This window comes from Oncorhynchus mykiss, chromosome 2 (genome assembly GCF_013265735.2).
Source record: "Oncorhynchus mykiss isolate Arlee chromosome 2, USDA_OmykA_1.1, whole genome shotgun sequence".
Taxonomy (NCBI): Eukaryota; Metazoa; Chordata; class Actinopteri; order Salmoniformes; family Salmonidae; genus Oncorhynchus; species Oncorhynchus mykiss.
The window spans coordinates 22,815,906-22,839,134 of NC_048566.1; the positions used below are offsets into that span (position 1 = coordinate 22,815,906).

The 23,229-nt window shown below is 41.3% G+C and overlaps 1 protein-coding gene across 4 annotated transcripts; it reads right to left on the minus strand.

Moving 5' to 3' along the window:
- Positions 1-7,031: 7,031 nt before the first annotated feature.
- LOC110538050 (zinc finger protein 91) lies at positions 7,032-22,603 on the minus strand. 4 transcript variants are annotated; one of them, XM_021624630.2, is made up of 3 exons: positions 22,072-22,603; positions 7,634-9,065; positions 7,032-7,263 (listed from the first exon to the last, which is right to left on the minus strand). In XM_021624630.2, the coding sequence occupies exons 1-2, from the start codon at positions 22,199-22,201 to the stop codon at positions 7,672-7,674; spliced, it is 1,524 nt and encodes a 507-aa protein (XP_021480305.2). In that variant the 5' UTR covers positions 22,202-22,603; the 3' UTR covers positions 7,032-7,263; positions 7,634-7,671. The 4 variants fall into 4 exon arrangements, with proteins under 4 accessions (XP_021480305.2, XP_021480295.2, XP_021480289.2 ...); XM_021624620.2 differs by lacking the exon at positions 7,032-7,263 and having other exon boundaries at positions 7,340-9,065; positions 22,072-22,602; XM_021624614.2 differs by lacking the exons at positions 7,032-7,263; positions 7,634-9,065 and adding an exon at positions 13,878-19,635 and having other exon boundaries at positions 22,072-22,596.
- Between the last annotated feature and the right edge of the window lie 626 nt (positions 22,604-23,229).

A 23,229-nucleotide genomic window follows, 5' to 3' on the forward strand; every position in this document is an offset into this window, starting at 1 on the left:
GGAGCTACTTGGTCTGAAAATAATTTGTTAAATTCTGATGTAATTCCATCAACATCTGGGGAATTATTGCTTTTTAGATGTTTGATAGACTCTATAATCTCTTCAACTTTGATGGGTTCATCACACTGTTTATATTCTGTACCACTGATAGCGTGAACATTATTCAGTGAGTCAAAAACATATGTGGATTCCTGAGAGTAAAAAATTGCTACAGTATTTAGCGATTCATTTTGGGTTCATCTGTAATAACACCATCAATGTTTAATTTATGGATAGTGTTATTTGTAGAGTGAAATTTCTCAAGTCTAAAGAAATAGGATGAATTCTGTACTCCCTCAAGCTATTTATTTCTAGATCTAATAAAGGCTCCTTCTGCTTTTAATCTATAAATATTATCCAGTTTATTTAATCTATATATTATCCAGTTTATTTAATCTATATATTATCCAGTTTATTTAATCTATATATTATCCAGTTTATTTAATCTATATATTATCCAGTTTATTTAATCTATATATATATATATATATATATATATATTATCCAGTTGATTTAATCTATTTATTATCCAGTTTATTTAATCTATATATTATCCAGTTTATTTAATCTATATATTATCCAGTTTATTTAATCTATATATATATATATATATATATTATCCAGTTGATTTAATCTATTTATTATCCAGTTTATTTAATCTATATATTATCCAGTTTATTTAATCTATAAATTATCCAGTTTATTTAATCTATATATATATATATATATATATATATATATATATATATATATATATTATCCAGTTGATTTAATCTATTTATTATCCAGTTTATTTTGTAACTCAATCAGTTCCATCTTCTCCTCCCTCAAGAGGCCGGCTGTGGACCTCTGAGAAAGGGAAGTTAACTTAATGATCACCTTTTCCTCCTCAGCTCTTCTGGTCTTAGCAAGATTACTACCATATTTTCTAAGGTATTCGAACACTTCAAGTTTAAAGAGCTCCCAGTTCTTGCAATAATATCTTTCTTCACAAGCCCTTTCCCAAAAGTGTAAGAGCATATCTTTAACCTCAAACTTAACTATTTCATTATTTAATAACAAGCTATTTAGCTTCCAGTAGGATGCTCTACCAAGGTTAGTATCAGGGATAAATATTTTGATATCAATGTAAATGGCCCTATGGTCTGTGAGGGGAGTAGTACAAATATTTGTAGTTTCACACTCACTATCAATACATTTGGATATGTCAAGGCTGTGGGTAACTGGTGAAAAGGAGTCAGGCGCAGGAGAACTGAGATGCGTGGACAAGGTATTTAATTAAAGAAAAAAACAGTACAAACACAAATACTAAGGTGCTGGAAAAATACTGGTACCACGAAATACACGGGCGTAACAACAAAACCAGGCAACAATAATACCAGCCGTCAGATACAGCCTTACAATAAAACAAACACGCACACAAACATGGGGGAAACCAGATGGTTAAATAATGAACATGTAATGGGGGGAATTGAAACCAGGTGTGTAGAAAACAAATGGAAAATGAAAAGTGGATCGGTGATTGCTAGAATGCCGGTGACCTTGACCGCTGAATGCCGCCCGAACAAGGAGAGGCGGAAGTCGTGACAGGATATAAGCCAAAAATCTATTCTGGACTGTCTGGAACCTGTTTTGTTACTCCTAGTAAATGATCAATCGACCAGAAACCTCTCTCCATATATCAGTAAGATCAAACTTTTCCATAAAAAGTATTAAATTCAAATTCTGACTGGTTGGCCTACATGGGGGCCATCTATCAGATTAATTATTTATAGTAATGTTAAAGTCTCCTATCAAATAAATAATAACGAATTTGGGAAATTTAGATAACCAATGAAGTATATGTTTCTCCATAGATTCAAGCAACTCATCATTCTCATGTTTGGTGTTGTACCCGTAGAAGTTTACAGTAATGAGCGTAATGTCATTGTAACTGATCACAAGACAAATAAAGTGACCAAAGGGGTCATATTCCGAGTGTAGAATATTACCACCAAAAGGTATTTTTCATTGTAGTGACACCAGCAGAGCGTTCAGATCCATGGGAAAGCCAAATATCGTTGCCCCACTGTGACTTCTGCAGAGGCCATGTCACCGTAAATGCTGCACGGCTCCAAACAGCAGATTTACTATCCCTCTCTCTCATAATTTTGTTGTCTGAAGTCCTCTCTCCTGCGGTCTGAGTGTATGTAACTTAATTTAGAAAAGGTATATCCATCTGTGTCTGACCCGGAAAAGAACAGGCGTAATGGATATGGTCATTGTAGTTAATTACCACATTTCTGCTCTGAAACAGGTTGAATATTTGCTTAATGAAAACTATAATTCCCTTAAGCCCAGCAACTCATATAGTGCTTGACTTAATTTCTCTTTGAATGATTTTATTTCTCGAGAGCAGGTATTCCCAAACTGGGGGGTACGCGTAATGCCGTCGGGGGTACTCAAAATAAAAATGTGATTCCCATTTTCAAACAGTCCATTTATATTTTCCATCGGGGCTATACATTTGGGTGTTTTGTTTCTCTCGCCTGAGCAGCCTCGTTTCACTGCCAAAAATAAAATTAAACCATCTAGTGTTGAGCGAAATAACAACACAATATCAAATACAGTTTTGGACACTACAGTGAAAATGGTTAACTTTGTTAAAGCATGGCCCCTGAACTCTCATGTATTTTCTGCACTATACAATAAGGGCAGCGAGCATGTAAAGCTTTTGCTCTGGTTATCATGGGGCAAAGTATTGACACGTTTTTTTTGCATTGAGAGAGGAGTTTAAAGTTTTCTTTACTGACCATAATTTGCATGTCTGACCGCTTGCATGATGACGAGTTTCTCACACAACTGTCCGATCTGGGTGATGTTTTTTCTCACTTGAATGATCTGAATCTAGGATTACAGGGACTCTCTGCAACTATATTCAATGTGCGGGACAAAATTGAGGCTATGATTAAGAAGTTGGAGCTCTTCTGTCTGCATTAACAAGGACAACACACAGGTCTTTCCATCATTGTATGATTTTTTGTGTGCAAATCAACTCAAGCTTACAGACAATCTCAAATGTGATATAGCGAAGCGCCTGAGTGAGTTGGGGTTTAAAACTATGCAGATACTTTCCCAAAACGGATGACACAAACAACTGGATTTGGTATCTCTTTCATGCCCTGCCTCCAGTCCACTTACCGATATCTGAACAAGAGAGCCTCATCGAAATTGCAACACGTGCGTCTGTGAAAATTGAATGTAATCAAAAGCCACTGCCATATTTCTGGATTGGGCTGTGCTCAGATTATCCTGGTTTGGCAAATCGTGCTATTCAGACACTGATGCCCTTTGCAACCACATACCTATGTGAGAGTGGATCCTTTAAGACTGAGACTCTCTCCAATACAACCCAACACTGCAGAGTTATGTGCATCCTTTCAAGCACACCCTTCTCATTAACCTGTGGTGAAACCATGACTAGAAAGACTCAATGAATACAGCAAAGAGCTGCTGTTTTTATAAGTTAATGTTTAAGTTGTCCACTGTCAACACTTTGATAAGCCATAAAATGTGCATTCTCCCTACTTCCACTCACGCTACAACCAGCACTGCAGCAGCAATGAATGAGTATAGCAAAGTGTTTTGATAAGCTTGCATTGTTATTATTTGTGGCTTTTAATATAGAGGAATATTTCACTTTCTCTGGTCATACTAGTAACATGAGGCAGAAATAATGCAGTGCGACTTGAGTTTCGCCATCAGCAGGAAGACTGTCTTGTTTTCTCAGCAGATTGAGGGAGATCGGAGGGACGGTGAACAAGGTGAGGCACTCACCACTGCTCTCTCCCTCCCCTCAGATTGACCTTCAGATGAAGGCTATCAGTCCAGTAAAATAAAAAACAAATGATTATGCTCACTCAGCTGTGCCTAAAGTAATACAACACATTATCTATTACCAGTGTGATCATATAATTACAATTTTGAAATATACAGCCTACTGCACAAACCTCATTGTTACAGGACTGTATTTAATAGGTTAATGTTGCATACGTTTTTTTTTTTAAGTCATGTTTAAAAAATCAAATCTGAGCGGTAGATCTCTGCTTGCTTTTGGACCCAGAGATATTGACTCAGAAAAGGTTGGTGACCACTGATGTCGTTGGAGCTGAATTCCACAAAGCCTGGTCTCTGCTCAACTCCATTGGAGTTCATCAGACACTTCCTTTACCATGGAGTTGAGTTTAATCAGCTATGATTTAGTGAGCTTATAAAGCATGACAACATACTTGGTGATAAATGTATGTTTGATTGCTATAGCAATATTCATATTGTAAAATAAATGAGATGAAAACTTAGCATCAACCAGCAATCAAACATTACTTAACAGACAGGTTCCTCAAAACCAAGAATAGACTGGAGTCATCCAGTGACTGGAGAAATGCTCATAGGCCAGTAGATGTCGCCCTTTGCGCCACACAGAGCAGAAAACGTGCCTTATTGTGCACACACAAATGCAGGGTTGGAGCCTAAAATGGCTGAAATACTTATGGCATACAGTCATTACAATCTGAATCTAGACTATAGTGAGAAGATAATTGTGATGTAAAATCTCATATATGTAAAGTGCACATACAAAGAGTGGACTCAAAATGCATTTAATTTATTACCACAATTCTATTACAAAAACAGAAATTTAATCCAGACAACCAAAAAATCATATGCAAAGCATTTAAAAAGAAACATGCAGCTGAATAGGTTATCAGACTGACAGAAGAGAGAGTGATATGGTTGTATCGAAGAAAAATTCCTGGTACATACTAGATTACATGTTAATGGAATCACAGCAATTACTACAGTAGGCTGGATATACAGTACCAGGCAAACGTTTACACATCCTCATTTAAAAAAAACTTAGAATAATAGCGAAGACCTCAAAACTATGAAATAACATATGGAATCATGTAGTAACCCCAAAAAAAGGTGTTAAACAAATCAAAATATATTTCAAGAGATTCTTCAAAGTAGCCACCCTTTGCCTTGATGACAGCTTTGCACACCCTTGGTATTCTCTCAACCAGCTTCATGAGGTAGTCACCTGGAATGCATTTCAATTAACAGGTGTGCCTTGTTAAGTTAATTTGTGGAATTTCTTTCCTTAAGGCATTTGAGCCAAATCAGTTGTGTTGTGACAAGTTAGAAGAGTACACAGAAGATAGCCCTATTTGGTAAAAGACCAAGTCCATATTATGGCAAGAACAACTCAAATAAGCAATGACAAAGTACAGTCCATCATTACTTTTAGACATGAAGGTCGGTCAATACGGAAAAAGTGCAGTCGCAAAAACCATCAAGCTCTATGATTGAAATTGACTCTAATAAGAATTAGAGACTTGCTTGGGCCAAGAAACACAAGCAATGGACATTAGACAGGTGGAAATCTGTCCTTGGGTCTGATTAGTCCAAATTTGAGATTTTTGGTTGCAACCGCCATGTCTTTGTGAGATGCAGAGTAGGTGAACGGATTAGAGGTTGACTGATTAATCGGAATGGCCGATTAACCGATTAGGGCCGATATCAAGTTTTCATAACAATCGGAAATCAGTATTTTTTGGCGCCGATTTTGTTTGTTATACCTTTATTTAACTAGGCAAGTCAGTTAAGAACACATTCTTATTTTCAATGACGGCCTAGGAACGGTGGGTTAACTGCCTTGTTCAAGGGCAGAACGACAGATTTTCACCGTGTCAGTTCAGGGGATCCAATCTTGCAACCTTACAGTTAACTAGTCCAACGCAATAACGACCTGCCTCTCTCTCGTTGCACTCCACAAGGAGACTAGCCTGTTACGCGAATGCAGTAAGCCAAGGTAAGTTGCTAGCTAGCATTAAACTTACCTTATAAAAAACAATCAATAAATCATAATCACTAGTTAACTACACATGGTTGATATTACTAGATATTATCTAGCGTATCCTGCGTTGCATATAATCTGACTGAGCATACAAGTATCTAAGTATCTGATTGAGCAGTGGTAGGCAGAAGCAGGCGCGTAAACATTCCTTCAAACAGCACTTTCATGCGTTTTGCAGCAGCACTTCGTTGTGCGTCAAGCATTGCGCTGTTTATGACTTCAAGCCTATCAACTCCCAAGATGAGGCTGGTGTGACCGAAGTGAAATGGCTGGCTAGTTAGCGCACGCTATTAGCGTTTCAAACATCACTCTCTCTGAGCCTTCTAGTAGTTGTTCCCCTTACTCTGCATGGGTAACGCTGCTTCGATGGTGGCTGTTGTCGTTGTGTTCCTGGTTCGAGCCCAGGGAGGAGCGAGGAGAGGGACGGAAGCTATACTGTTACACTGGCAATACTAAAGTGCCTATAAGAACATCCAATAGTCAAAGGTTAATGAAATATAAATGGTATAGAGGGAAATAGTCCTATAAAAAGCTACAACCTAAAACTTCATACCTGGGAATATTGAAGACTCATGTTAAAAGGAACCACCAGCTTTCATATGTTCTCATGTTCTGAGCAAAGAACTGAAACGTTAGCTTTCTTACATAGCACATATTGCACTTTTACTTTCTTCTCCAACACTTTGTTTTTGCATTATTTAAACCAAATTGAACATGTTTCATTATTTACTTGAGGCTACATTTATTTTATTGATGTATTATATTAAGTTAAAATAAGTGTTCATTCAGTATTGTTGTAATTGTCATTATTACAAATATTTTTTTTATTTTTATCTTATATATATTTGTTTAAATCGACTGATTAATCGGTATCGACTTTTTGGTCCTCCAATAATCGGTATCGGCGTTGAAGAATCGTAATCGGTCGACCTCTAGAACGGATGATCTCCGCATGTGTGGTTCCCACTGTGAAGCATGGAGGAGGTGTTGTGATGGTGCTTTGCTGGTGACACGGTCAGTGATTTATTTAGAATCCAAGGCACACTTAACCAGCATGGCTACCACAGCATTCTGCAGCGATACGCCATCCAATCTGGTTTGTGTTTAGTGGGACTATCATATGTTTTTCAACAGGACAATGACCCAACATCTCCAGGCTGACCAAGAAGGAGAGTGATGGAGTGCTACATCAGATGACCTGGCCTCCACAATCACCCAACCTCAAAACAATCGAGATGTTTTGTTAGACTGCGGAGTGAAGGAAAAGCAGCCAACAAGTGCTCAGCATATGTGGGAACTCCAGGACTGTTGGAAAAGCATTCCAGGTGAAGCTGGTTGAGAGAAAAACAAGAGTGCACAAAGCTGTCATCAAGGCAAAGGGTGGCTATTTTGAATAATCTCAAATATAAAATATATTTTGATTGGTTTAACACTTTTTTGATTACTACATGATTCCATGTGCTTTTTCATAGTTTTGATGTCTTCACAATTATTCTACAATGTAGAAAATAGTAAAAATAAAAACCTTGGAATGGGTAGATGCCAAAACTTTTGACTGACAAATGAAACACCCAAGTTTACTTCAAAATATTGGGAGAGGAATCATTAGGAATTGTCTTCAGTGTTCTTCAATTGTTTCAAGGGATCAGCGGTGACTCAACTCTGAAGTAGTAGAAACACATTGAACAGTGCCCAACTCACCAATCATTTCACAGCTAACCTCACCATGTACTGGGCCGTCATTGTACTGGCAGCTCCCCACTGGCGTGTTTCATATAGTGCAGGTGCAACGCTGACTCTTGATCAAACCCTTCACCACATTCAAAACACTCCCATTCTTTAGGTCTTTTCTGTTGCACCGCCACATGTGCTTCTAATACGGTCTCTTCTTTCCCCTCTTGCTCCTCCTCCTCCACTCCCGATCCAGAGGAATCAGAGTCATCAGAGGAATCAGATCCAGAAGAGTCTGATGAATCTGATTTAGACAATCCCGAACCCGACGATGACTCCTCAGCGCCAGAGTCTTCAGAACTAGACTCAGACCCCGACTCTTCTGATCCAGATTCCTCCTCCTCCTCCTCTTGATGTTCCTGAAGCATATCTATCACCTCTGCCTCGTCTGTGCTACCCATCCCTGTGAACACCAGCCTCTTCATCTCAGTCACCCTTCTCCTCCCAGCAAACAGGTGGTTCCTGGGTCCCAGTGGGGTCTTGCTGGCCCCGACGTAGACCCCTACGTGCTTCTTCCGATGCGTGATGAGGTTGCCCAGCTGAGAGAAGTTCTTCTTGCAGAGCGTGCATTTGTAGGGCTTGGCGCCGGTGTGAGTATTGTAGTGGTAGCGGAGCTCAGCGGGAACGCGGAAAGACTTTTCACAGAGGTCACACTTGTGGCGCCTCAGGTTGTGGCCCTGCAGGTGTTTGTCCAGAGAGAGCTCATCCCTAAAGCCCTTAGCACAGGCCAGGCACCAGAAGGGCTTCTGCTTGTGCAGGTCCATGTGGATCAAATACGTCTGCAGGGAATTGAAGTTTTTTACACACTGATCACACTTCAGAGTGGAGGGTTCCATCGGCACGGGAGGCCTGTGCACTTTCAAGTGAGTCACCAGAAGGGACGGGCGAGCAAAGATCTTCCCACAGTCTGGGCACTTGTTCTCTGTGGGTTGTTTTTTTTCTTCTTTTTCATGCGTCTTCTGATGATTTCTAAACGACTCGAGGTAGGAGTAGACCTTCCCACAGATGGAGCATGCATAGACCCTGTGGGAGCTGCTGAAGACTGGCTTCTCCTCCTCAGACAGCATGGCAACGCGCGGGCGAACTGTGACGATCTCCGATGGTCTGACCTGCCAGGAACTGTCGAAGAACTCTTCATCGTCTTCTTCATCACCTTCCACGTCTACATCACTGTTCTCTTTGTAATCACCATGGTCATCATTTTTCTGCTTTTTCTCAGGTGCTGCCGACTCCACATTGCCATTGCTCCCGTTCGTCTCCAGGGCTCTCTTAATGCCCTGCCTTCGTTCCTCCTCTTCCGCCATCGCCTCCTCCAGAACATGCTTACGCAGGTGAGTCTTGAAGGCCTCCCAGCGAGTGAACTGCTGCCCACAGTCCTGACACCTCATGCTGGCTAGTTTCACTGTGGAGGAGAGAAAGGGAGCATAAATTAGGACAATATAGTACCATGACATGCCTGTAAGTTTGCTAAACTTTCAACAATTTATTTGAACTGGTTTAAATCCTTTTGTGAAGATAAACTATCTCAGATTGAATTGCCAAACTATCAGCAGCATCGCAGTGGAATTTAGGATGAAGGGGCATATTTTTCACAACCAAGATGTTTACACCTGTTGACACATTTTAGAATAGGCACAGTACAACTATAGTGTTTTAAAAAGGTGCAACATGCAGAAATCGCTCTGCAATTTCCTGGTTGCTAAAATTCTAATAGTTTGCCTAATTTCAGTTTGTGGCAAAATAAGCAATGTATTGTGTATAGAATCACTAACATCTAAACAACTGTGAAATACCTTTTCAAGCACCAAAAGTATAGCATTTTCATCTGTTTGAAGCTGGTATACATCTGTTTGAAGCTGGTATACATCTGTTTGAAGCTGGTGTACAAAACCCAAAGTAAAAGACACAAAAACAAAGCTTAAGAACGGCAAGCATAGAAATAGCACACAGAAAATATCTACCGCCTCTTAGACTTGCTTTCAATGAGAATGACAGCTCTTTAACTCACATTTCTATGTGATTTCGGTCAGGTCTCCCCAAAAAGTTACATATTGCAACTTGAAGTGCAATATGTGCAACTACAGGTATGTAGTTGTTCTCGCCACTGCTAGGATCAATACGCTCAATCACACTCCTTGTCACCTCAAAATGTTCTATATTTAGGCTCATTAATAAATAACATGATTGGATACATACTTAATTAGAATACACTGCAAGACTGATCACATAATACAAACACACACCACTTACACCCCCAACATATAGAGTGAGCTACAAAAGTATTGGGAGTGTGACGCGTTGTTTTGGCTCTCCACTCCAGCACTTTGGACTTGAAATGATACACTACATATAAAAAAGTTTGTAGACACCTTTTCAAATGAGTGGATTTGGCTATTTCAGCCACACCAGTTTGACAGGTGTATACAATTGAGCACACAGCCATGCAATCTCCATAGAGTAGACAAACATTGGCAGTAGAATGGCCTTACAGAATAGCTCAATGACTTTCAACATGGCACCGTCATAGGATGCCATCTTTCCAACAGGTCAGTTCGTCAAATTTCTGCCCTGGTCAACTAAGTGCTGTTATTGTGAAGTGGAAACATCTCGGAGCCACAACACCTCAGCTGCGAAGTGATAGGCCACACAAAATCACAGAAGGGAACCACAGAGTGCTGAAGCGCGTAAAAATCGTCTGTCGTCGGTTGCAAAACTCACTACCGAGTTCCAAACTGCCTCTAAAAGCAACGTCAGCACAAGAACTGTTCGCCAGGAGCGTCATGAAATGGGTTTCCATGGCCGAGCAGCCGCACACAAGCCTAAGATCACCACACGCAATGCCAAGCGTCGGCTGGAGTGGTGTAAAGCTTGCCTCCATTGGACTCTGGAGCAGTGGAAACGAGTTCTCTGGAGTGATGAATCACGCTTCACCATCTGGCAGTCCGACAGACAAATCTGGGTTTGGTAGATGCCAGGCGATTGCTACGTGCGCCAATGCAAAGTGCAAACTGTAAAGTTTGGTGGAGGAGGAAGAATGATCTGGGTTGTTTTTTTATGGTTTGGGCTAGGCCCCTTGGTTCCAGTGAAGGGAAATCAACGCTACAGCACACAATGACATTCTAGATAATTCTGTGCTTCCAACTTTGTTGCAACAGTTTGGGGGCCCTTTCCTGTTTCAGCATGACAATTCCCCTGTGCACAAAGCGAGGTCTACACATAAATAAATAGTGTTGAGATCGGTGTGGAAGAACTTGCCTGGCCTGCAGAGCCTTGACCTCAACCCCATCGAACACCTTTGGGATGAATTGGAACGTGGACTGCATGCCAGGCTTAATCGCCCAAAATTAGTGCCTGACCTCACTAATGCTCGTGGCTGAATGGAAGCATGTCCCAACATCTAGTGAAAATCCTTCCCAGAAGAGTAGAGGCTGTTATAGCAGCAAAGTAGGGGAGGGGGCACCAACCCCATATTAACACCCATGATTTTGGAATGAGATGTTCTACGAGCATGTGTCCACAAGCATTTCGCTACACCGGCAATAACATCTGCTAAATATATGTGTATGTGACCAATACAATTTGATGTAGTTTAACAGTTTTTTGCTTAGTTAAAGATTCCATGTGTTATTTCATAGTTTTGAAGTCTTCCCTATTATTCTACAATGTAGAAAAGTCTAAATAAAGAAAAACCCTTGAATGAGTAGGTGTCTAAACTTAACTGGTAGTAGTTGGTCCCATATTCCCTTTCACGCAATGACTACATCAAGTTTGTGACTCTACAAACTTGTTGGATACGTTTGCTGTTTGTTTTGGTTGTGTTTCAGATTATTTTGTGCTCAATAGAAATTAAATGATAAATAATGTAGTGTCATTTTGGATTCACTTTTACTGTAAATAAGAATATGTTTATAAAACACTTCTACATTAACATGGATTCTTCCATGATTACAGATAATCCTGAATGAATTGTGAATAAAGATGAGTGAGAAAGTTAGACACAAATATCATACCACCCAAAATATTCTAACCTCCCGTTACTGTAATGGTGAGAGGTTAGCATGTCTTGGGGGTATTACGTTTTTTATTTAACCTTGATTTAACTTGGAAAGTCAGTTAAAAACAAATTCTTATTTACAATGACGGCCTACCCCGGCCAAACCCAGACGATGCTGGGACAATTGTGCACCGCCCTATGGGACTCCCAATCATAGCCGGGTGATATGCGAGTCTAGCTTCCTCGCTCATTACTCATGATTCATTCAGGATTACCCCCCCAAACAAATGACTGTCTTTACTTTTGTAACTGTATAAAGAAGTGTACCTAATACTGCATAAGTTATCATTTGAAAGTGCACTATGCAGAAATCCCCCTGCCATTTCCTGGTTTCTAAACTAGTTCAACTAATTTCAGTTTGTGACAAAACAAGCAAATTTAGTGTAGAGAATCATTGTAACATCTAAACTGCTGTGAAATATCTTTGCCATAACCAAAAACACTATTTTCAGCTGGTGTACAAAACTGAAAGTAAAAGACAAAAACTAAAAACTTAAGAACGGGAAGCATAGAAATAGCACACAAACATATCTACCGCTTCTTAGATCTGCTTTTCTATAATTCAATTCTATAACACACATTTGTAAATTTGGTCAGGTCGTCCAAAGAGTTAGTGCATTCGGAAAGTATTCAGACCCCCTTCCCTTTTTCCACTTGTTACATTACAACCTTATTCTAAAATTGACTTAATTAAAGTCCACACACACAAAATACCCCATAATGACAAAGTGAAAACAGGTTTTTAGAAATATATATATATTTTTTTTTAAAACAGATACCTTATTTACATAAGTATTCAGACCCTTTGCTATGAGACTTGAAATTGAGCTCAGGGGCATCCTGTTTCCATTGATCATCCTTGAGGCCACCTGTGGTAAATTCAATTGATTGGACATAATTTGGAAAGGCACACACACAAGCCTGTCTATGTAAGGTCCCACAGTTGACAATGCATGTCAGAGCAAAAAACAGGTAGAGGTCGAAGGAATTTTTCGTAGAGCTCCGAGACAAGATTGTGTTGAGGCACTGATCTGGGGAAGGGTACAAAAAGAAAAAGAAAGGAGGGCCTTGGTCAGGGAGGTCACCAAGAACCCGATTGTCACTGACAGAGCTCTAGAGTTCTTCTATGGAGATGGGAGAATCTTCCAGGACAACCATCTCTGCAGCCCTCCACCAATCAGGCCTTTATGGTAGAGGCCAGATGGAAGCCACACCTTAGCAAAAAGGCACATGACAGCCTGCTTGGAGTTTGCCAAAAGGCACCTAAAGGACTCGGTCCATGAGAAACAAGATTCTCTGGTCTGATGAAACCAAGATAGAACTTTTTGACCTGAATGCCAAGCAACACGTCTGGAGGAAACCTGGCACCATGCCTACGGTGAAACATGGTGGTGGCAGCATCATGCTGTGGGGATGTTTTTGAGCGGCAGGGACTGGGAGAATAGTCAGGATCAAGGGAAAGATGAACAAAGAAAAATACAGAGATCATTGTTGAAAACCTGCTCCAGACATCAGACTGGGGCAAAGGTTCATCTTCCAACAGGACAACAACCCTAAGCATAAAGCCAAGACAATGCAGGAGTGGCTTCGGGACAAGTCTCTGAATGTTCTTGAGAGAGCCCGGACTTGAACATCTCTGGAGAGACCTAAAAATAGCTGTGCAGTGACGCTCCCCATCCAACCTGAGAGCTTGAGAGGATCTGCAGAGAATGGGGGAAACTCCCCAAATAGAGGTGTGCCAAGCTTGTAGTGTCATACCCAAGAAGCCTTGAGGTTATAATCGCTGCCAAAAGGTGCTTCACCAAAGTACTGATTAAAGGGTCTGAATACATAAATGTGATATCATTTTTATTTTATTTTTTATAAATTAGCATTATTATTATGATAATTTGAGGGGAAAAACGATTTAATACATTTTAGAATAAGGCTCTAAAGTAACACAATGTGGAACAAGGGGCCTGAATATTTTCAGAATGCACTATTCATATTGCAGCTTTAAGTTTTAACATCTATAATGTAGATGTTTCTCAACCATTTCCAATCAACGGTAAACATGACGCGTCATGACTGAAAACCCACTAGAATCTATTGAGTTAAGCTTTCAAGGTCCATTAACACCAGTAACTCAGTCAACACAATGAACCACACAGGAAACTTAACTACAGTTTTAACCATTTACTAAAACTCTTCATGTCTGCATTAATAAGACACCAGTAGTAGTTTAAAGGTACAGGGAAAAGGTGACATTGAAATGAGTTATCATAAAGGTCATGACTTCAAAAGATTAGCAATAGTCTAAAAACTTGAAGGTTTCATTTAAATCAACAAGGAATATAACTCCATGAACAAATGCTAAATCCGTTTGTTAAATCAAACTCATTACGATAGATAAATGTTTACACAACACAGGAAAGTAAAAGAAAAGTAACAATCAACTGTTAGTATTTGGGAACTTTGGTAGTGAAATCCAGGAAAACATTCAATTTTCTAATTATTAATGATACAAAGTTAGTGTGGTAATATTTTGCAAAAGAAAACAGACAAAAATAGGTACTAATAATACTATAAACATCCATCTTATATAGACAGGTTAAAGCCAGAACTTGATTAATTTCTCAAAAGAAAGTCAAGTGCATGTTACTGAAAGTCGGTGACTCACGTTCTCCCCTTGCATACTAAGTCAAGCAAAACAAAACTTAAATTAGTGCCTACCTTGACAGACAAATCGCTGTGCTGTACAGGATGTAATCATTTCTAGGCATGGAGAAACATTAGCGAACTTTCTCTTTCTCTATAACTACACATTTCTACACCAAGAGGACACATTTCAAATCAGGGGAACTGATAAAAGGAGTTTAGACAATTTTACATTTATGTACAGGTCCAGTGTGAAATAAAGCCTGAGAAAGATAAAATAATGGTGTCAAGAGCTAAAGAAGCACTTAGTGGATCTATTTGAAATAATGTTAACAGCATTCTATAGATATAATTAGAATAGTCAAATTAGAATAGTCAAATTTAGCAAGTCTCTTAGACACTTAGTGCTTGAAAATACCCTGGAGAAAAAAAATGTCCACCTTGGAAATTTAAGTTTAGTAGAAAGAGGTGCATAAGTGCATGAAAAAGTCAAATTTCACTTCTAATATCTCCTGACTTGTATTAGTTCCATCGTTAATCTAATATGCTCCACGAGCATGTTCAATGTAGTGCTGGTGCAACTCCAACTCTCGACTGAAACGCATTCCACATTCAATGCAAGTAAGGCCATCGGTGTCTCTTGAGGAGACAGCAGTGTAGGGATCTCTCTGCCCTTTGTCATCACCCATACATTCCTGGTGATGGTCAATGAGGTCCCGAATCTCACTGAAGGTCCGGGGACAAAGGGAGCAACGGTAGGAGCCATCGCTGTCGTGTTGAGCCTCGTGTTTATGCAGAGCACCTGGAGATAGAAACGCTTTTCCACAGTGCTGGCACTTGTGGCTATTCTGTGGCCGGGAGGGGGGTGTAGGTAGTGGCTTGAGGGATGACTTCGCCTTCAAATCAGGCAGAGGGACATTGAGTTTAGCGGGCCCTGTGCTTACAGAAGCACTGAGTCTGTAACGAAGCTCTGTTGGTAGTCGTCGGCGGACCTCGTCGTGCCAGGCCAGGTGCTGTTGCAACTGAGTCTCAGTCCAATATCCACGGCAGCACAGGGCGCAAGAGTGAGGTCGGCTCTTTTCCAAGTCCTTGTGGGTTCCTAGTTGCTCTTCAGTTGGGAAAGCTTTTCCACACTTGTCACACTTGAAGAGGCATTTGATTGTCTGCTCATAGAGACGGGTTGGTGGTGAGGGTTCCTCTTCCACTACTTCTGCCATTCCTGGATTAACTTCCTGCTTGAGCACTCCACAGATCTTCTTGTGATTATAGAGTGCCCCAGAAGAACTGTATCTCTTCCCACAGTCAACGCAAGGGATGGATTTGAAACCCGGTCGACTTTTCTTCCTTCTGCCCACAGCATTCTTACTCTTTGTAACATAGTGTTCGGTTTTGAGAACAGTGCCTTTGTTTTCTGTAACTAAGTCCTTACTCTCATTAACCAGTTCATTTTCCTTGGTAGCCAAGGTGTTAATGGCAACAGAGTCCCTGCTCTCAGCCAAAGTGCCCTTGCTCTTAACCTTCTTGCCCTGGGAGTGGGCCTGCCATTTGTGGGCACGCAAGCCTCGAACCTTCAAGAAACTCATATCACAATGAGGACACTGGTGAAGATTTGATTTAAGCTTTGGCTTCTTTAATGGAATGACTTCAGACTTGCTGTGTGACGTGGCAGGCTGCTCCGGGACCTCTTCAATGGACACGGTCATGGACGGGTCCCCCTGAAGATCTGCAGACTCAATGGGTTTGTTATGCGCACTTTCATAGTGAGCTGCTAAAAGTGAGCCCTTGACGAAAGTTGTGTTACATTCTGGACATGCAAATTCATCGTGTGAGGGATTGCGGTTGCCTTCCATGCTGGTGTCAGCTGCGGGCTCTGGTTCGGCTTTGGTCTGACATGGCGGATAATACAACTGGTGTCGGCGAAGAACACACAGGTAAAAGAAGCCCTTACCACACTTGTTGCACTGAAAAGGTCCCTCATCCACTGACTTGTGCCCAACAGAATTTGTATGGTCATCTTTTATCAGTGACCCAGCAAACTTCTTATCTGTGTGCCATCGTCTGTGAGTGCCAAGGGCTGCATTGGAGATAAAACGTCTTCCGCATTCTGGACAACAGAATTGGCCTTTAGTTGTTTGCTCTACCTTTTTGGGTTGCTTAGGTTCTTCAGGGTTTGCGGCCACTTGAAATTTCAGCTTTGGTTTTACTTTAGACTTGTGACCCAGAACATGAATCCTTTTATGGAAATTCAGTGCTCCTACAACAGCAAAGCTTCTCTCACACTCTTTACATTTGTATTTCAAATCAGTTGTGTTGATTGTGGCGGCTTTCAAGGTTTGGGACTCACTGGTCTCCTTTTGTTCACCACATTCCTTCTCAGTAACAGATTTAGTAATTTTCTCAGTGCCAGAGTTGTTTGACCGAGTTGTTTTCACAAGGTCTTTGACAATGCACTTTGTCACCTTCTCTAAACCTCCTTTCACTTTGGCATCCAAGCCTCCAATTGCCCTCGGCTTGCCACATTCTTTTTGATGATACTGCAATGACAGTAAATTGTTGAAAAGAGAAGGGCAGGTGGGACATTTGAGCTTCTTCACCTTAGGAACTGTGTCATGTTGGGCAACATCCTCCTTGTAGCTTTTACTGACAGTCTTTATCTTGCCACACTGTTTTCGGTGAGTATGCAATGAGGATTTGTTGCTGAAATGGTAAAGGCATGTCGAACACTTCAGCCCCTCTAGCTCAAGAGCAGATTTAGGCGATGAGGCAGAGTAGTCGGTCTCATAACCATGGCTCTTCATGTGGAATTTAAGTGCCTTGGCCCGTGAAAACAGTTTTCCACAATCAGGGCAGCTGTATGCGTTCTTCTTCACTTGTTCTACCTGATGTTGAAAAGACTTGATAGGAGGCGGGAGGATTTGAGCATTATGTACAACCTGGTGCCTGAGGAGGCTTGAGAACATGCGAAAAGACTTGCTACAAAGCTCACATCTATGATTCCCATTCTCGTGCTTCCTCATATGAGATTTCATAATGCCTTGGTGACGAAATTTCTTTGCGCATACAGGGCAGGCAACTTTACCACGAACATGTGGAGGGCCATTGACAGAATGTGAAGACACTGTTGGCTCATGCTTCTCCTTCAAATGTGCACACTGAGCTTGATTCTGCTTGTGGTGAGCGTAAGCACCCAATGACCAGAAGCCCTTCCCACATCGCTCGCAATAAACCGTTGGGCCTAATAAAGTCTTCTTTGGATTAAACACTTCAGTTTTAGTGTCTGATACTTCATCTTGGGTGGGGGTTGGAGCGTGGCAGCTTTTGCGGTGGTTGTACAAACCACTGGCATTAGAGTAAGTCTTCTCGCAATCTGGACATGGATGAGCTTTGCTTTTTGGATGCTGTTGCTGATGAGAGTGTAGGGCAGACATGCGTGAGAAACACTTTCCACACACCTCACATTTGAAGCTATTCTTCTGTAGTCCGGCAAGCTGGTAAAATACACTCTTGTGTGGTTTTCGGCCATCGTGTTTTCGCATGTGATTGTGGTACGTTTTGCGATGTGTAGTGTCAAACCCACACACATCGCACTTGAAAATATCATTTTCAGGATTCCATCGTTTTTTGCCATCTACTCTGTGCCACAGTTTGTGAGAGCGCAAAGATGCACCACTGGTAAACCAACGGTAACACTCAGGACAGTTAAATCTTTTAGGTGGCTCTTGTCCCTGAACCTTCTCTGTTCGAGCTCCTTCGCCTGCAAATGGCGGAAAGTCAATTTGTACAATTTTCAGATCAATCTCTGGTTTAGACTTAAGTGTACTAGAAATGTACTCCGTTGGACACAACACAGCATCCATCTCCTCTTTTCCCTCCTGGTCTGATTCACACAGTAATTCAAGATCAGGGTTGAGTTCTTGTAGTGACTCTTCTTCATCCCTTACAGAGCCATCTGAGGCACTTATACTGATCACCTCTACATTGACATCATCAGTTCCATCAGCCTCTGCATCACCATCAGTTTCACAGAAACAGGGGTCTCTCTCGGTCACAAGGGTCTGAGAGGTGTCCTGTGGGTAGACAATGGCCCCTAAAGCAAATGTTTCAGTTTCTGTCTTGTTATCTAGTAATAGCTTATGTTGAGGTAGTGGGGATGCTTGTGTCTGGGATTCTTTCTCAGTCTGTCCAAAAACATCGTTATGGCAAAGCCGATGGGACTGGAGAGCCGAGGCCCTGGAAAATCGGAGCCCACACTCCTGACACTCAAACGCTTTCTTCTGGAGCTGGCAAACCTGATGAAGGAAAGACTTTGCTGGAGTCTCTTCAGTATGAGCCAAACGCTGGTGCTTGTAGTAGAATGTGAGCGTTGTGAAGACCTTGCCACACTCCTCACATGGAAACCTTTTGCCACCACTACCACCTCGTTTCATATGATAGCGTTGATGGCAGAGCATGCCGGCATAAGAACTGAAGGTCTTCTCACACTCACTGCAGTCAAATTGTTTGGGTTTTCTCTTAAGCTTTTCAGGAGAACATTTTTCATTGTGGCTAAATCGTTGGTGTGTTTTCAGGCCAGACTGGGCGCGAAATGTTTTGCCACATGAACACCCAAACAGATTTTCCTGTGCCTTATCTATCTGTTCAGAAGCTTTGTTGCTGTCCTCTGTTGCAATGGCAGGCTCCTCTGCAGGTGGTTGCTTCTCTGCACCCCTTTTGCGGGACTTTGGGATTAGTTTGACCTCATGACAACGGCGGTGAGCATCAAGAGCTGATGAACGGGAGTAACAGCGACCACAAGTTTGACACTCAAAGGACTTCTTTTTCAGGTGTGCCAGCTCATGGAAAACTGATTTGGAAGCTTGTTTGTGTGAGCGTGTATGACTGATGAAAGAGCCCATCGAAGTATAGGATTTCCCACAGTCTTCACATTCATAGACATACTGCTTAGCCACCCCCAAGCTCTGATCATGGGTTGACTGGGGCCCAGCTGTTGACTGGGCCACAGGAGTTGATTGCAAAACAGGAGTTGACTGCTTAAGGGCTTCATTACGGTGTTTGACCTGGTGTGAGTAAAAACCCCTTGAGTCTGCAAATTTGCGCCCACAAAGAGCGCAACATAGTGTCCGTTGGCCCCCACTCTCTGAAACAAGCAAGCCATCCAACTGGGAGTCAGAGTCCAGGCAGACTATTGGGCCATCATGGATGTGCTCATGTTGATGTTCCTGGTAGGCCACCTCCTCCCCAAAGGCTTCTCCACAATCCAGACAGCGGAAAAGCCCATCCCCTAAAAATAGAAAGGGGAAAATGGGAGGTCAGGGCGACTCCTGTTGCCAAAGAAAAGAAAAGAGAAAAGAAAACCAAACAATAACAAACACAAATGAATATTTATGTCAGATAATGACTATGTGCATCCATGTACAATTAGGGCTTGCACAATTACCGTATAATCGTGTAACCAACAATTATGGATGAAGACAGTCATGAAAATTTTAAATAACCGTTATAACCATTATTTTTTGTGTGGAAAGAACAGCTGACTGAAGACAGGACAGCTGGCATTTAGTCCATTTCTGCGGTAACATGGACTAGTCACAAAGTAATGAAACTTTGTTGCTCCTTGCTGAATAAGCAAGGTGTTGTAGTAATCAAGTCTTGGGTTGCCTAGGCAACGCCCCCCCCCCCCTCCCTGCAGCAGCTCAGGAGTGGAGAAAATGTCTTTAAAAAAAATGTAGAAGATTATAAACGGTTTACATCATCCAAAATTCCATTACTGTCAAAAAGAAACAAGACTTAAGCATATTTTATTACAACGATACATATTATCGTCAAGATAAAAATGTTGCAATGGATACAGCTTTTGTTTGGATGGACGTATATTTTGACAGACATTTTACTTGACAATTATAAACATCTTTGCTAAAGTGCATATCACCCTAGCGATGGAGAGTCAACTCATTGTGGATAATATACTTTTGAAATGTAATTTTTATAAAAAGACACATGAATGTGTGAAGCAGCCTAATTTAAAAATGATTTCAACTTAACTTCTGTATTCGGAAAGTTTGATTTAACCTAAATGTTCATCACGCTTTTCAGATCAGTCAAGTTATCCTATTCACTACTGACCTGTGGACAGAGAAAGAATTGGTATCGTATGATTTCCCTTGAGGTGAATGGAGCCAAATTCAGGTCTACTCTATTGAGACCCCATAAAGTTACCTATATCAAACATTTCATCATGTCTCAAATAGGAGAATCTCACCCAAATATATCAAATCAAATTATCAAAGATTCACATATTCAGCTCATGGGAAAATAAGGTCAGACCTTCTGTTTTGCTTATATGATAACTAGCCTATGACAGAGCCTTTTAAGCCTTAAACATGTCGCCCCCCCATGAATGATGCAGCACTTTGGCCAATTAGTGACAATTCAAGCTCAAACAGGACATATGCTTGTTCAAAGTTTGGAATTTCAGTTGATTACTATAGTGCCCCCTTTGGGCCAATCATTTTAATTGTGTAAATGCCAGATCTATGGCAAGATGCATCATACACCCAAGTTAAGACAAAATCATGTGTGACTAAAGTACGTACATACGCAGACCTATCCATAGTCCCCTCTTCCAATTGAAAGGTGGATATATGAGGCTCAATATGGCGACCGGAGTATGGGCGAGTGGGTGTGCAGAAAGGAAAGTTGTGGGCGTGTGGAAAGGAGTGGGTGTGTAAAGGAGTGGGTGTGTAGAAAGCACTCTGCTAATAGGTTAGACGGTTTTGATTGAGCAGTGTTTATTCCCTTCCATTTCTTACCACAACTACTGTATATTGATTTAGCTACCATACCGTGAGTACTTCTGTTTTGAAAACAGCGGATTAGTATGAGTCTCATTTCACTGTTTTACACAAATTGTACAGTTTCTTCATGCGTTAGCTACCGCAGGCGACAGGACCATGATATCCAGTAGGACGCTTCCTGAGCATCACGGTCAGGTATCAGGTCGGCAGGCATGTCCATTAAACACAGGTGCACTGGTCGCCGGCTTATCGACTCGTCATGCAGCCCAATTAGCAACGCAAAACGGTATTGAGTTGCAACATACAGTATCTTCCCTATTGGGCAGCAGCTACCCAAAATGTAATCGTGGGGGCCAATTAGATGGCTCTGGCCTACGGGGAAGTTCCAAAACATTGGGGAGGTGATCACGCTGGTCCAGGGGCCTAATCATTAGCCAAACGTTTAATTTTGCAACTACAACGAGTTTCTAATGGACAAATGGAGGTAGGTCCCCGTTTCGTTCGCTCAAGGAACGTTTTGCAACAGAATAGGCGTAATAAATATGCCCCAGTATTATTTATCACAATATGACAGCCTATTTGATTGCACGTAACATTGAAGAAACCGTAGAGTAGACGTTTAACTATAACGGTACTAATGTCACTCGGATGATCGACAATTCACCCTTGCTAGCTAGCAACGTCACCGACTACACGCACAGCTTCTTAGTCACCACTAGTTAGCTACTTTGCGAGCTAAAAATGTGAACAAGATCAAATGGGACAAATTGACTTATCTGGTCAATGGCTACCTAACAATAACTGCAACCTTAACTATAATCATGTAAGAATAGTTCGCTAACGTTAATTAGCTAACTAGCAAACATGGATTTGAGCATGATGTAGCAATGTTTAGATGATTGTGAAAGGATGGGGTGACTTACCATCGGTACTGTCATCTTTGGCAGACTTGCTGGCGCTGTTCTCGGTCTTGGTTAAATGTTCTCTGACATCTTCCGACTCCTGTTCATCTCCTCCCTCGCCTTTGATCGTTACAGCGGAGACATCCTCCATAGCTAACACCCAGCGTGGTGCTTGATTTGCTGTTACTAGGCCACTGCAACTTGGATCTTCGTTGTTAGTGTTTACCGCTTCTATTACTTAAATTCCCCTGAGTTTTCTCAGAGGGGGGGGCTTGTCTAATGCATGCAAAAATAAAACTCCTTTCACGGTGTAAACAATGACATAGGAGGCCTCGAATGCTGTTCGGAGCGCCTCTTACTCTTCTCCTCCGCACTGTTGTTGCAGTGGTTCCGTCCTAGGAAATTACGACAAATGACAACTTCCTTGCCACAGATCTGGCGCGAGAATATCAGCGAATCATGACGCGTTCAAAAACACAAATGGGAACTCGGGAGAAAAACGAGTTGGGAAAAATGGTTTTGAACGGTCATCCAACTCGAAATTACAAAACGGGAACTCGGGCCTCTTTCTAGAGCTCAGACTTTCCGACCACTGACGTCCTGATTTAACCTCTTTTTTCCAAGTTCCCATCCGTCTTGAAAGCGCCACTAGACCCAACCGTTAGTTCTCTACATGCATTGTAACGGATATTAACGTTTTTTTTTTTGTTGAAAACATCAATTTGGTAGACTGTTTTAATTATTGCAGGACTATGTCATTGTTTTATTCAATACAGACGACAATATTACATTGTTTTTCAATTATTTTTATTACCAGGTATTTACATATTTAAAACTATTGCTAATGCACAGATGTAGTAAAACGTCAAATATGTTACATTATGTCTTGCCAGAGATAACGACCCTACCATTACGTTGATTTACACTGAGCAGCACTGGAGTCTGAACACAAGCATGGTTACATTAAGACGCCGTGGAGCCGGCGCAAGATATGTACAACGTGGATAAAGGTAACATTTGGAGTACAGTGGCCTATCCCATCCTTGCATAGAGGTACGTTTTCCCGACGAATATCTCGCGTCTGCTCCACGGTGTCTTAATGTAACCATGATTGCTGTCCGATCCCAGTGCAGCTCAGTGTAAACAAGCGTATACAATATCACAACCCCAACAGGTAAA

Coding starts and splice junctions, on each gene's coding strand:
- LOC110538050 (XM_021624614.2), bottom strand. CDS start 22,201: ATGGAGGATGTCTCCGCTGTAACGATCAAAGGCGAGGGAGGAGATGAA. Junction 19,636..22,071: donor CAAAGATGACAGTACCGATG/GTAAGTCACCCC, acceptor TTCTATTTTTAG/GGGATGGGCTTTTCCGCTGT.